This window comes from Sceloporus occidentalis, unplaced genomic scaffold, assembly GCF_023333645.1.
Source record: "Sceloporus occidentalis isolate IW3139 unplaced genomic scaffold, rSceOcc1.0.p SCAF_7, whole genome shotgun sequence".
Taxonomy (NCBI): domain Eukaryota; kingdom Metazoa; phylum Chordata; class Lepidosauria; order Squamata; family Phrynosomatidae; genus Sceloporus; species Sceloporus occidentalis.
The window spans coordinates 84,765,963-84,781,033 of NW_028316987.1; the positions used below are offsets into that span (position 1 = coordinate 84,765,963).

A 15,071-nucleotide genomic window follows, 5' to 3' on the forward strand; every position below is an offset into this window, starting at 1 on the left:
TTGTTCCTAGCCTACTCTTTAATGACTGGTGACACTTTACCTTGATGGATGCCTCTTTTCCTGTTCACAGGGCAGTTGATTCAAAAATTGCTGAAATAAACTGACTGAATGCCAACATTGCCCTTGTGATAACTTCAATCTGTACTGTGTTTCCAGGCAAGGGGACTGGACCTCTCAAGAGTACGGACATGTGTAGTTGTGGCAGAAGAACGACCTCGAATAGCTCTGACACAGTCTTTTTCAAAGCTTTTTAAGGATTTGGGCCTACACCCCAGGGCTGTCAGCACATCATTTGGCTGCAGAGTTAACCTGGCTATATGCTTACAGGTAAGACATTCCTGACAACAATCTTAAAAGCAGTGCTTCCAGACAGCTTGGTTAACCAATGCATGTGATGTTGCTTTTTCATTTTGCCAGAAATACCTCTTTTCTGTATTTTCTTTTCCCACAAAGCCTTCACATCACATTTATAGCATTTATTCTGCCCTGATCTTAGAAAAAAGTGTGATAGATAGTTCCTAAAGTTATAGCTTATTAAAATCAACATTACTACAGGTGGGCATAGCTGTCCTTCCAAGTGCTGTAAGCATTATGTTATGGAACTTATTTCTTCCTCTGAGTAGCGTAGTGTTTTGAAATGGGCATGTTGCTTATGCATGTAATTTGAACCACTTGGCTTAAAACCATTTTTGTTTGTATCTGTTGCTGTGGCTTCTGTCAAAAGATAAGATCAAGGATTTATTAATCTTTTAGATAGAAAGTGACAGGATTTGATAATAACATGTAGCCAATATATGGCCATGTGTTCAGAGCTCCTTCTTTAAAGCAACCTTGTAAAGTAGGCTTGTATTCCCTGTTCACCTACTGCAGATGTGGTGCTGAGGCTCAGTACAGATTTACTTAAGGCCACACACAGCTGAGTTCATGACAGACGTGAGGTTTTAGTGGCTTTCTGTTAGTTAGCTGCTTGACTCAGTGTCAAAAATACTAATTTGGCTCCTTGTTTTCCTTTTGCTAAAACAAGGAAGGTCTAAAGCAGTAGTCCCCAAACTTTTTTGGGCTAACAACCTCTTTCCTCTTGAGTGACAACCCTAGTGCCCCCCATGCATATTTCTTGATATTAGGTCTACTGTTCTAATGCAAATTCAAAAAAACCAATCTCATTTGCTGCTCCCTTTGCACCTAGTCATTTTGGGAGTGGCAATGAAGCAGCTGGCTGAGCAGCAATTGAGAAATCTCTCGTCTTGCCTGTGCCAGCAAGAGGCTGGCACAGGCAAGAGGTTTCTTGGTTGTTGCTCAACTGGCTGTTTAATCACTGTATCCCTTGCACTTGGTCATCCTGGGAACAGCAATGGAGTAGCTGGCTGAGCAGTGCTCATGAGGCCTCTGACCTGTGCCAGCCTTGCAGCAAAGCCCAGCATGGGCAAGAAGCCTCTTGTCCGAGCTGGTCCAGGTAAGAGGCTTCTTGGTCATTGCGCTACTGGCTGTGTCCAGGTGCAAAGGGAGACGCTCTCCCAGTAAGGATGGACTCTCAATCCTTCTTCATCAGGGTGGAGAAAGAAGCAGCCGGTATGTGTATGAGGGATTTTATAGTGGTCACATGCTCTGCATTATTAGTGAAGGAACAGCTAAGGGAGTGAGTTTGCATGGGCAGGTGAAGAGCAGGAGACAACACCACACAGAGGCTGTGTGGTGGTTTTAAGGGATCCTGAAAAGAGAAATTTAATGCAATTCTCATCCCACCATGGTCCTAAAGGCCTCTGGTTCCCTTTGTCTTTCTTGTGCACCAATACTTTGACTGAAGGCGCCCTTGCCACCCTGTTTTCCTGCACCCCTCACCCCAGTTTTTCCTTTTTCCCTCTTCTCCCCTCTGGATCTTTCCATTTCCCCCAGAGGCGAGTGCCCCACCCACTTTGAGAATCACTGTTCTAAAGTAATTATATACACACACTTTCATGAACACAGAGACCTGATATCAGTACTGGACATATTGGGGAGAGTTGCTGGGGTGTGTACCTGCCCTGGCAGGGTCCACCAGGGCTGGTTGTGCTTCCCTACCATGGCATTGCCAATGCTGTTGATTTACTGATTAGAATGGCAGCCAGTAATTCCTCTCATCCCTTCCTGGCTGTCCAAGGTAGCCACAGCTTTGGACAGCTTTTAGTCCCAGCTTTGGACAGGCAATGGAAAGCTGCTTTTCCTGTGATTTGTTGCCTTTTATTTTAGAGTTTTAGCAATGTATGTTACAACCCCAATGATTCTGTAATCTGTTAGCTGTCGATGGTATTTTCTAATGCCAACGTTCAATTTGGACACTCTTAAAAACCTTCTTATTCAGGAAACCTACACTACAGTAATGCATAAGTAAACAAAAGCAATTTAAACATTCTAAAGATCATTTCTAGGATTGCATTTCACAATACATTCAGAAATATTTTTCCCCTCTCACCAACCTCTACTTTTCTTAATGATTTTCATTTTGGTGGCCAAACACATATCTTTGTTTTGGTTTGTTTTAACATGCTGTGGAGAACAAGTTAGGCTTCGTTTTTAGTGGATTTTTTGGCCTATGTGGCCATGTTTTAGAACAGCTTGTTTCTAACATTTTGCCAGCATCTGTGGCTGGCATCTTCAGAGAATGCTGCCATGGAAGTGAGTGGTGTGTATGTGTGTGTTAGGCTTATCTACTTTCCCCTTTTCTCTGTGCTTTGCAGTTCACACATGCTTATTAGTAAGGGATTCTGGAGGCAGCTGCAGTTTACTTGCCTGTTGTAGGCAGGCACACATAGCTACCATGGATATAGCTGTACAGTAATCCCACTCTTTCTCAACTCAAGCTTTAATGGGTTGTTTACTGCAGACATGCTGCTGCAACCCAACACCAAAAGTCTGGGTTCTTCATCCCTCCTTTACCATCCACCAAATGCTGATGCTGCTAAAACAAATTTCAGCTAGCTAGAGGACAGTAATGAAAGGGGCTGGTCAGGTGTAAAAAGACTTTGTAAAAAGGAGCTTCTTTATCTTTGTTAATGAAGGTAATGCTTTAAATATGTTGGCCTCTGCCCATTAAAAGGGGACAAGTGTAGGATGCCATGATGTTTTGACCTAGCAGTATTGTAGCTATTAGTATCAAGTAAGACCTTTTGCTGCAGGTAAGCCCCGTTTTGGGGGCATATTGTATAAGCTGGACATTTTATGCATTTAAGTTCTGGAGTCCACTTGATGGTTATACTTGTGTCATTCCATTCATTCTTATCTAGAACCTACAAAGGCCAAGATCCAAGGGTGTCCTTTGGTATCTAATGTAGTGGTCTTCAAAGATGTCACAATAAAAAGGAGGAAGGAAGGGGATGGGAAGGGGGAAAGGAAGGAGGAGGAGGAGGAAAAGCAGTAGCAGCAGCTGATGTTATTTCCATAACTGCTGCCACATTTTTTTTCTTTTCTTTTTCCCCCTTCCTTCCTCTTTTTTATTTTATATCCATTGCAATGGCATTGGTATGTTCTCTGCCTCCCTCTCCCATTGCAGCCTCCCTGTTCCAGTGGGTTTTCCCTTCAGGTTTTGCAGATTTTAAGAGAAATACTTATAAGTAAACAGCTGGATTCTGGTCAAAGTTAGTAGTCCCCAGTCTGAAATGTCGTGATGTCATTACCGTGCAACAGAGGAAAGAAATAATAAAGAATGTAAAATATGTTTAGAATAGAGCAAAGGGTTGTGTACATGTGTATTTTACTTTTTAAAATGTATTTTTTTATATACTAATGAGCCTTACTAACAGCTTCTGTGTTGTGAGAACTCTGTGGTATTCTCTGTTGGCTCAGAGAAGAGACATTATTCTTCCTGAATCCATCAGTTTTCCACCCACAGAATTAGATATTTCTGGCCATAACCAGGTATGTTTTTAGGTATATATCTGAATACCACAGTTTATTTTTTCTCTGAGAAGCAATGACATATTAGATGAATTGCCCTTATTAGTAGAAGTTGAAGTGTTTTTGCTATGGAAACATTTTGCAGTCATTTCTCTCCACCAACATTATTATAGCTAACTGTATTAAAGTTCATGGTTCTCTGTAGAAATATTATACTGTTGGCATCCCTGATGGCAGTGTTGAGTGCCCTGAGCATTTCAGAGAACATCTTAATGGAGTTACAGTATGGACAGAACACCAACTACACGTTTCTCATTCTACCAGTCTTTTTCAACAATATAGGCTGATCATGTAGGATATTTGATCGATTACGTGCACTAAAAAAAAAGCCAATGAACCATGTTTTATGTTACCATATTGTTCTAGAGGTGACTCTACTTGATGTTATTCAGCTGCTTGAGGGTGCGTATACATGCATCAAATCCTGTGTTTGACCTGTCTCTAGTTAAAGCAGAGGTGGATAACTGGGAAGTTAGGAGGCCAACTTAGCTCCTCTTCAAAAGAACGTGGAGGACTGCATCCCCATTGTATCATCCAGGAAAAAAAATACCAAAAAATATTTTACCCTACAAATACTTTGCAGAAGAGTCTTTTTTCACTTTCTGTTCCTTCCTTAAAAAAAGAAAAGAAAAACTCTCCTGGGCCTAAAATCACGATGGGGAAATCATGACAAAGATGCACTCCCCCCAAAGATTATTTTAGGCCAGCTCTGTGAAGCATAAAAGTCACACTCTTCAAGTCACACTCTTTTAGCCTCAAAGGAAGGGAAAGGCAAATCCCTCTGAACAAATCTTGGCAAGAACACCCCATAATAGGTTCATCTTAAGGTTGCCAATAACAACAACAAAAGGAACAAAAACAATGAGGCACAAAAACAGTCCATGGCTGTACTTTGCCCATCTTGAATTAAAGGGTTTCTAGTAGGGATAGGATAGGGTTCTGCCTAAAATACCAATGTCAGACCAAATAGAACAATATGGCCCTACAGATGATGTTGGATAACTTCCATTATTCCTTGCAACTGGCTGTGATGGCTAGAGCTGATGAGTGTTGAAGTCCAGCAACATGGGGAGAGCTATCCTTTGGCCAGGTATGCAGTAGAGGAAGGTTGTGCAAATGCTAAACAAATTGTATAATGAAGTGGGGAACGTGGCTGTCTAGAAGACCACAGATTCTGACACCAGGAGGACAAGAGTTACACCAAAGGATAGTCAGCTACATGGATCAGTGATCTCTCTCAGTGTGTGATGAAGCGTTTATAGCTGACAGTATTGTTCCTGTGTACATGCTTAACCTCTGGTTTCTACTTTAAGTATGACTTAGAAATGCAAAATGTATTTATCCAAATGAAATGTATATGCATGCATCAGGTTTGCATGGTAGAAACAAAATATGCTAATTCCTTGAAAAGCCTGAATATTTGATAGTCAAGATGGTAATGTAATGCTATGCAGTCACTGCTTGAGACAGAATTTTGTGTCCCTTGGACCCGTGATACTGCTTTCTTTGTTCACTGGAAATGAAATTACCACTTGTCCAGGATGGCAATTAAATCTGTAGCCTAAACCTTCTCTTTTTCAAGGGAAAAAAATAAGCAGGATCCATTGATTTGTTCTAGGTGAGGAAATTTAAATTAAGAATATATGTTGCTGTTCTAATTTTGGAGAACAGGGATGTGAGGGAATAATGTTGCCATATTAACATGCTTAATAATAATAGAATTGGTGTGATTATTTAAATTATGCTGCTTATTCCGCTATTGTTGAATCCCACTGTGTAACAGGTTGTCTTGTCATTTAGTGGCTGGGAGAGGCACCTCATCAAACAATTACTAAGGAGAGAGTTTTGATGAAGAAGGCTCCACTCTATTACCGGTCTCATATTGTAGTGTGCACCTTCTGTATGTATTCTTCAGTTTATACAAAGGGATGTCCCAAACCTCTAGCATACTGCACTATATCCATAGGTTAATGAAGGAAGAGTATCTAAGCCTTTGCTATTTTTTAATGTTTATACAGGTTTCAGTTTCAAAGTGGAAGAGCAGACATAGGGATAAGCCATTGATGCTGTAGTGCAGGTCACATTTAATGCAGTGGGTTTTGCTTTTGAGTGGATATATAGACATTAAAGCTAAAATGAGCCAGGCCAGTTCAACACAAGCAACTTTATAGTGAAGCAGCAGCAACTGAGTAGTTCAGGCTGCACTTTACCCCATAAGCCAGCCCTAGTTGACCTACCCTGGTGGCACAGTGGTTAAATGCCTGTACTGCAGCCATTCACTCACAAACCATAAGGTTGCGAGTTCAATACTAGCAAAAGGTCTGAAGCTCGACTCAGGCTTGCATCCTTTCAAGGATACTAAAATGAGTACCCAGATTGCAGGGACATAGCCAGGGGGGTCCATGGGGTTTGGACCCCCCTTCCGTTAGATTCAATGAATGGCCCGCACCGCTGCGCCGCCACGCCCAAGGTCCATTATAATGTTAGCACTTAGCCTGGACCCCCCCCCCCCCCTTTCCCAAAATCCTGGCTACGTTCCTGCAGATTGTTGGGAGCAATTAGCTTACACTTTGTAAACTGCTTAGGGAGTGCTTAAGTGCACTGATAAGCGGTATAGAAATGTACTTGCTATTGCTATAAGCCAGATATCCCTAGTTTTTCCACTTAATGGTGAAACAGGACAGTTATCCCTGGACCTAAAGCTGAGGGTGTACTATAACTATAAGTCCAGTATTGTTTTTTCTGAGTTATGTGGTTGTGGTTTTTTGTTTTGTTTTGTTTTGTTTTTTCAAATTGCTTTCAAGAAATTAGCTTTTGGTTTAGAGAGTTCTTCTCATAGCTCGTTTATGTTGGCTGTGCTTGGACTATACCACATCAGACTGAAGAGAGTCTCATGATGGAATGATTCGCCATAGGGCAGGAGGTGAGAAAAGCTATGTACACATAGGAAACTGTTGTGTAATGGAGAAAGTGTAGGTTAGAATGGCATCTAGCTTTCTGTGTGGAGGGAATTTTATTCATTTATTGGAGCAGTGCTTTCTTTGGGCCTGGCAAAGTACAGCCCAGGCATAGGTTTATTGCCTTGCTAAGAACTAGACTACAGTGTCATGTAAATCTTTTCAGGCTTTGCTAATACAGGCTTTGCTAATGGCATCAAAATACCTATAATCCTGACCATTCCAGAATTTTGCCAAATGATCATATCAAAAAATAAACCAGAGGTATTTGATCATGCCTGAACTCCCCAAATGATCAATCAGTCGGTGCCATTTTTACAGATTCAGCTGAGCCACACCTCTTTGTTTGCTTATGTTTGATTGCCTTTGGTTGGCATTTGGGAAAACACATGGCATTAGGCAGGAGTTTGATATAGGATCTGGGATCATGGCTTGTTACTAATAGTCAAGTATGGCTTGTATATTTATAACATTGTTTTCTTAGAGTCAAGTACAGTCGTCCCTCCGTTTGTGCAGACTTCAAATCCGTGTCCCTTGATTACGCGTGAGGGCAAATGGAGGGACATAAAATGGGGTGTGCGCCCATGGCCTGTGCTTTTTGGGTGCCCATGGGGGTATGCCACCATTCAAGTCAATGGGGCTTGAATATTGGCAGATTTCCTTTTTCGTGCGTGTGGGTGTGGGTGTTTCCCAGAGCAGATCCCCTGCGAAAACGGCGGGGGGGGGGACTGTATAGAATACTAAGTCTTAATAGGACTCTAGGAGGCTCAAAGAGTACAACTAGTTGCATGCACTTTTTTGTTGAAAAAGCAGTGAGACATATTAGAAATCTTTTAACAAAATTAACATGTTTCTTAAATTATCTAGGAAAGTAATTCTTAGGTATTCTGCCAGGGTAAAACAATTAGTGTACCAAGAGAAGGACAGGTTGCTTACCTGTAACAGTATTTCTTCGAGTGGTCATCTGCGAATACATACAAATGGGTTTCACTGTGCAGGCGCAGTGAAACCCATTTGTATGATTCGCAGAGACCATGAAGAAGAAATAATACATTGCATTTTTGTTAAGATGGAAGGTTTCTGTGATCCCGAAGCAGCCACTTACAAAAGATGCTGCCTACTTTATCTTTGGAAGATTTACTGCTCTGCCCTTCTTTCCAGTCAGTGATCACGAGTCATGTCTCTGCAGAGAAGCTAGATAAGTCAAGGCTCCCATGGGCCATGGCAGAATTACCTGCACTCAGAGAAGAGATGCTCAGAACAGTGTCTTAAATAGAACAGAAGGGGGTTAGGCCCTCTAATGACAAAGAGCTCTTACACTGAGAGAGAAAGAGAGAGATTGGTTGGTTGTTTTTTGAGGGTTTTTCAGGCTATGTGGCTGTATTCAGAGAAGATGCCAACCACAGATGCTGGTGGAACATCAGGAATAAACTCTTCCAGAACATGGCCACATAGCCCAAAAAAACTTACAAAAAACTATGGATGCCAGCCATGAAAGACTTCAGGTTGGTTGATTACTCATGTATAAAAGTAAAGTCCACCTTTTAAATTTTAACACACGCACACACACCACCCAAAGGTGTGCTTTCCTATGTCTCAAAAGTTGTCTATACTGATGAAAAAAAATCAGCTTCACTTTACATTTTCCTGGTCTGACCCAATTAGTGCCCCAGCTACTCAAGAGAAACTGGACTGCCACACATTTCCTGTGCCAAAATTCAAATTGGTAAAGAAGGGATACACTTTTTTCTTCTTTCCAGAATGCCAGAACCTGTCAACCAATACCCTTATTGTTTATCTGTAAATCTTGCCAGCTTGCTCTCTTGTTGACTCCTCCATCCAATTCTCTTTCCCCCTAATAAATAAGGGCAGGAACTCTAAATGTCATCTTCCCACTAACCTTTGATTTATTTATTTTTTAATGTGGGGGTTCTTATGCTCCTGATGTGTGTGGGTATGCACAAACCTGCACACACAGAGGACAGAAACTGCCCATCTCCTTCACTGTGGTTGCCACCAATGGAGCACTTCACCACAGTTGTTACCAGCCTCTCCCCAGTTGGCAAAGTTTCTCCAAAGTCAAGCAAAGGTGGGGGGGGGGTAGCCCGATCTACCCCCTCACTATTGATCTCATGGCTGGGCTTAGCTGGGGATGAGGCAACAGCAACCAGAGTAAAGCACTCTATTGCTGGCAATCACAGTGAAAGCCAGTTTTACTCCCCACGGTGTATCAGAGCTAATAGATCCAATGGTAGGTTGCCATCCCTGCCCTCTTTGTGCCACCCTGCCCAAGTGAGTAAATGAATGAGGAAGTGCACATGGGGCTAGATGCCCCAACCTCTGCAAATATGAAGGGATAACTACATGTAGAAAAATTTATAAAATTCTAAATATGCCCTGCTAGCCTTTGGTTACTATGCACTAGTAACCAACTTTTTTTTGTAATGGCAACACACACCAAGCTTCCCAGACTAGTGCCTTTTAATTAGTCTACCCACCCCGATTCCTGATACACGGGTAAAATCTATTTATTCCTAAAACTGCAGAGGAAAAAGTGGGTTTTTAACATTTGTATTAATGCCTAAAATAAATTATTTTACTGTAAAATATGGTACATATTGTTATTTATATAGAACTGGAAGTGAGTACAAATTTGTTTTGCTTGTGTAGACAACCCTTCAGATGTTTGGAAAATGCTTGAGAAAGGCTGTAGTGTTTTCTTTATGTTTCACTTGAAAGATTGAGTGAGTTCTTTGGGTCACGCTGTCCACTAACAATATTGTCTATACTGTCTCTTAAATTGCTTATGTCTGTTTGTTGAAGGTTAGTGGGTCTATTACTGTCTCTTCTGTTTACTCTGCTAAAATATTGACACCTCATTTTTTTTTATCATTTTAAACCTTTAAACAGTATAATGGCTTAATTTGTAAGTTTTCTGTATTTGACATGGATTTTCCTTTTATTTTACTCCCTGCTTTTTGCATTATCCTCTTTATTTTCCTCCCAACTTCCATTCTGCTTCCACCCCTTTTTATTATTTTCCATGTGTTACTGTCTTTCCTTCTCCCCATATCCCAACTATTCCTGCTGCTGTAGCCACACAGGCTGGGAAAACTGGCCGAGCAGGTAGGGGATTTTTGTGTTCCCTAAAAATATCCACTTTTCCACTCCTAACAGTGGGACAGACTAGAAGAGAGTCTGGAGATCTTGGTGGGGAGGTGGCAGCTTATCAAATTGTCCTACCTTTCTGGTGCTTCTGCACCACTTCAGTGTTGTCATTTGTGTAGGGATGGGATGGGAAATTAATCTTCTGTTTTGATCTGGATACCTGCTTCCTCAAACATTAGCCATCCTTTCATTAAAATGCTTGAGGTTTTGAAACATACAAAACCAAAGTTAACAATTAACATTCAAACTGTTACAATTGATTTTTGCAAACTGGTTCTGGTCAACTATGAAAATGTTTCCTAAGGTAATATTTATAGATTGACTTTCCCCACCCCTCCATTAATGATGCTTGAAATGAGGTTCTCCGCTCAGCACTAGTCTGTTACACTGCTGAGTATACTTTGCACATTGAAAACTCTATCCTCTGCGCCAGCTAGATAGGATTTGTGTACTCGTGTTGGCTTTTATAACAAGCTGAAAGTGGCGAATGCGCATGTTGCCTCTCCCGTAACTCTCTCTTGCTGTCTTGGTGGTGGGATGCTGATCCATGTTTAATAAATGTTACTTGTCTAGATATCTCTTGCCTTCTTCGGTATAGCACCTATGCAGAAAGGCAGAGCTCCAGAAAATAGCTCCCAGAAACCACCAGGGAAACCTAAAAGAAATATAGTGCTCTTTCTTGTTAACCTTCACCATGTTCCAGTTCATTAGCCTCTGTACAGAATCCTGGTTCATAATGAAATGCAGGCAGAGCAATCTTTCTGACTGTGCAAATATCTTGCAAAGAGCTAATCATAGCTCTCTTTCTAACATGCTTGTAGAATATGAATACACACACACACACCCCTTGGCAAATGCATATATTCATTTTTGCATTTGCTTAGGTACACTTTGTAAACTTCAGGAATCCACAGGTGTAGAAATTGCCAAGGCTGATGTTGCAGCACATCCTAATGCTGGTTTAAAAACAATGCACTTTGTTGCATCAGGTTTCTAATCCAAATTATCTTGTCCTGGACTGGAAGCTATGGTAGTTAGACTGATCCTGTAGACAGCATTCTTCTACTTTTCTGTTTGATGGCAGCTGGGTCTTTAGCAAATGCAAGAAAAAAACCTCAGAGACAGCTCCTCCATAGCAGTTTAAATTCTTGGAGGATGGAAAGAGTAGTGTGGAGCTGGCATGAGGGACTCTACTAGATGAGCAGTATTGAAACTACAGATTAATTAACAGACTGTACAGTTTTAGAAGAGTTCACCTGAAAAAAAAATCAATGCTTTAAAAAAACCAATAGGATGATTTAAAAAGGACCAGAATAACTGCTTATTATTTCTTCAGTCCATATCTATTGAGATCACATATTCTCCTCTTTAATACCATCAACCTCAAATAAACTTTCTGCATGTGTATCTCAACAAATCCATGCTTTCCACCTGACCGCTTGCTTCTGCCATTACAAACTGTATGTCCTCAGCTGGTTCTTCATATTTTGCCAGATGTGTACCTTTTACTACTTTTACATTGACTTCTTAATACACTACTTCTTAATAACACAGGCGGCAACTGCATAATGGTATATTTGCAACCAACAGGTAAAAGAGTATGCCGAGGAAGGTATTAGATCCCCCCTTTCCTGATACTAATGGAATCCATATTTTTATCATTATAATATGGATGTTTTGTTTTGTTTTGATTTGTTTATTTTACTTGTATGGTAAGTAACTCCAAAGCACTTGCTCAGTTCAGAGTACTAACTGAATTATTTTGTTTTCCAGGGGACATCTGGGCCTGATCCAACCACCGTGTATGTTGACATGAGGGCCCTCAGACACGACAGGTATGTCTTTTATTTTCATTTTGGCAATATCCAAAGCTAGAAAATGCATGTAAGACCTGAACAACATTTCATAATTTTAACACTGTCCTGTATGAGAATGTACTTAGTTTACCTCTCCTGACTCTCAATATTCAGGATTCAGATATCCCATTCAGAGTTCTAGTATTCTGAAGGAGGGACGAAAAACATTTTTCAAGGCATGTCTTCCATGCTGTGCTTCATTATATACAACTGTGTCATGTGTTTTATTCAGAGCTTGGAAAAGTTACTTTTATTATGGTGGCTACCATCACCAGATCTCTAAGCCCACATGATCACAGCTAAAGATGACTGAGGGATTCTGAGAACAATATATTTAAAAAGACCTAACTTTTCCAAGCTTTGGCTTACTCATATTTATTTATTTATTTATTTTGGTAAGTTGAAGAATTCCAAACAACCCTTCTTCATAGCAAACAAGTTCCACACCTTTAATTTTGCAACTCCTTTCCCATACTTTTTTTTTTGTCAGTGCAATATTATTTTCTCAATGGATAGAACTTTACATAGCAATTGCACCATGGATGTAGTTGAAGGCATTATGAGATTGACTGTCACTGAAGTAATCCTAGGATGCCTGTATCTTTCATTAAGCATTAAGTTTTACAGTGTATCCTTCTTCTCCAATATAAGTCCAGGATGATGCTCCATAAGAGATGAAATACTACTATGACAAGTCTGGGATTCCGTTGGGAGCATGATGCCAGACTAACCCCAGGTTACACCTGTTGATGTACTTTTTATATGGCTGTGTAAGGAGGTATCCAGAACCTCCTTATGCCCCAAATTCCCCTTTGCTGTACAGTGCAGTGAGCTGGCTCATTCTGGAGTGTTGGTGGAGCCTTACCCCCTATTGATGTTGAACAGGATTTTGCCCTCAATATATATTATAGTTTGTTCTTACTGTCTATGAAATTGGCCTATTATCTACACTGTTTCAATGAGAAATCTTCTCCATCTTTTCCTCCTCAAGTAGTTTAATCTCCTTTGCTTCCATAGCAATATAATTCAAAGGAAATGAGATAGCATTTGAAAGTTGAAAGCAGGGAGAGGGAAAACTATGCCTGGATTAAACTTTGATGTGAAAAACGTCTTATTGGAAAGATTGCCCCTGTAAATCATCGACAAGGAGTATCCGCTTGTGAAGCTACATAATGAATATTTATTGTGATACCTTAGGATAATTATGTATGATCACTCAAATTAGTATTTCAGTAAGCATACTAATTATTATTTCAATTTCTGGTGGTACAAAAATTGTATTAATTTTTTCCAAACGACTTTCAAAGGTTTCTGGGAATTGTAGTTTTGGGAGACCTTTAGCCTTCTCTGTCAGAGAACTCTGGTGTTCCTCCAAACTGCAGTTCCCAGAATTCCATAGCATTGAGCTGTGGCAGTTAAAGTGGTGTCAACCTGGGTAATTTCTGCAGTGCAGGTGCAGCCTCTCTCTCTCTCTCTCTCTCTTTTTCTTTCTTTCTCTCCCTCCCCCCTGCCCTGTCCTCATTTTATATGAAGCTGTCCCACAAGTGATTAAGGTATCCCTTTAGCATCTTAGCATTGAGTCAGCAGCATGACTTAGTGGCACACTTACATTGCAAGGTCACTGTACAGGATCGTGGGAGGGTGCCACATACAGGGTTAATCTGATTTCCCTAGGAAGAATGCCACAATTGGCATCCCCAACCTGCCCTTCAGATGTAAATTGGCTTGCAGCCCCAGAGTAAGTGTTGAGGAGCAATTCAACTGCCACTCCAGCTGCCTATTTCGCATGGAGTGGCAAGGGGCAGGATCTCCTTGTCTTTCTTCCTAGGCAGCAAAACAGGTCTGGAACTAGAGTCTCGCAGTTGCTTTGGGTCTACAGAGTATATTTACTACAATACTGAGAAAGAACAAGGGACACTGAAAGCTTTTTTTAATGTGGAGACGAGGGGCGGGGGGGGGGACTATTGGTAACATTAAACAGATTCCTGCCAGAATACTGCACTAAAGGCTTCCCTTTAGGAACCTTTTGGCTACTGATCTCTCTCCCCGGCTCTCTCTCTCGGGCAGAGGGCACTTTTTACAACCTGCTGTGTGGCATGTTCAGCTTAATACAGCATTGCTTCACTCTCTCCCAGCACGTCCATCCAGTTAACGCTTTTACTGGATTTTAAATTATGTGTCTGCATGTGCTGAATTCAGCAAAATACATTAGGCAATGCTGGAGAGTATTAAATATGTAACACACTACTCAGTGCTGTGGCCTGGAATGCAATGAACTGCTCAGTAGGTTAGTCGGCCAGGAGTGCTGTGTTGATTTTTCTCACCCTCCGATCCCATGAAAATGAAGGAAAGTCAAGATGTACTGCTGGATATGAAAAGGAGCCATAACCCCGTAAATCTGAGTCCCAGAGAAAGACACCCAAGGGTGTCAGGGCTCATTCATTGGCTGTGGTATAATTAGATGCCCTTGTTTTACCAAAGGCAAATAAAAAGGGCATGCAAATTAGACCATTTCCTCTGCATAGTAATTTAATTAAAGTCATCAGGCAGATAGCAAACCTTTCTCGGTTCTGTCTTTGAAGAGAAGGAAGTTCTTGTCTTATTATAGAAACAATTATATTTTAGTGCATATTGTAATTAGTGATGGGAGAACTTTCCCCCATTTCCATGTGGAATTGGGTTTGGCAAAGGATCCAGATAAAATTTGGATAACAGCTTTTTGTTCTTCCCTAACCTTAGTTCTACAAGCTGGGTCCTGCTGGACTTCCACTGACACCACAAAGAGCAGAAGAGGATGAAAATGAGCCTTGTCATATTTCTGTTCCCTTCCCTCTTGCCTGGCAATAGCAGCAGCATCTTCAGCACTGAGGTCTGCTGAATACAAGGACCCCGAAACATGTAGTTTCCTGAGGGATGGTGACACTAAAGGTTTAGGTGCCTTGAGGAAACTACATCTCCTAGGCCCTTAGCACCTGGGAAGCTGCTCTTGCAAATTTACAGGGTAAAGAACAGACATGTGGTTTTGTTTCTTATTGTTTGTGGAAGGGGAAGAACATTCTGTAATAATGCCAAGCATTGTTTACTGTCCGAGTTCATATTACAAGCTAGGTAATACAATCCCTGCAACGATGCCCACCTAGCTACAGTGATTTTAAAATAC

The 15,071-nt window shown here is 41.0% G+C and overlaps 1 protein-coding gene across 4 annotated transcripts in view; it reads left to right on the forward strand.

Annotated features, from left to right (window-relative positions):
- Nucleotides 1–15,071, forward strand: part of DIP2C (DIP2 acetate--CoA ligase C (putative)) — a 330,762-nt gene that overhangs the window by 296,471 nt on the left and 19,220 nt on the right. For all 4 annotated transcript variants that reach the window (XM_089533524.1, XM_089533526.1, XM_089533527.1 and 1 more), the window contains 2 exons: nt 157–327; nt 11,829–11,890. In XM_089533524.1, the coding sequence (XP_089389650.1) occupies nt 157–327; nt 11,829–11,890 (233 nt within the window). The remainder of the gene's footprint in view (nt 1–156; nt 328–11,828; nt 11,891–15,071) is intronic.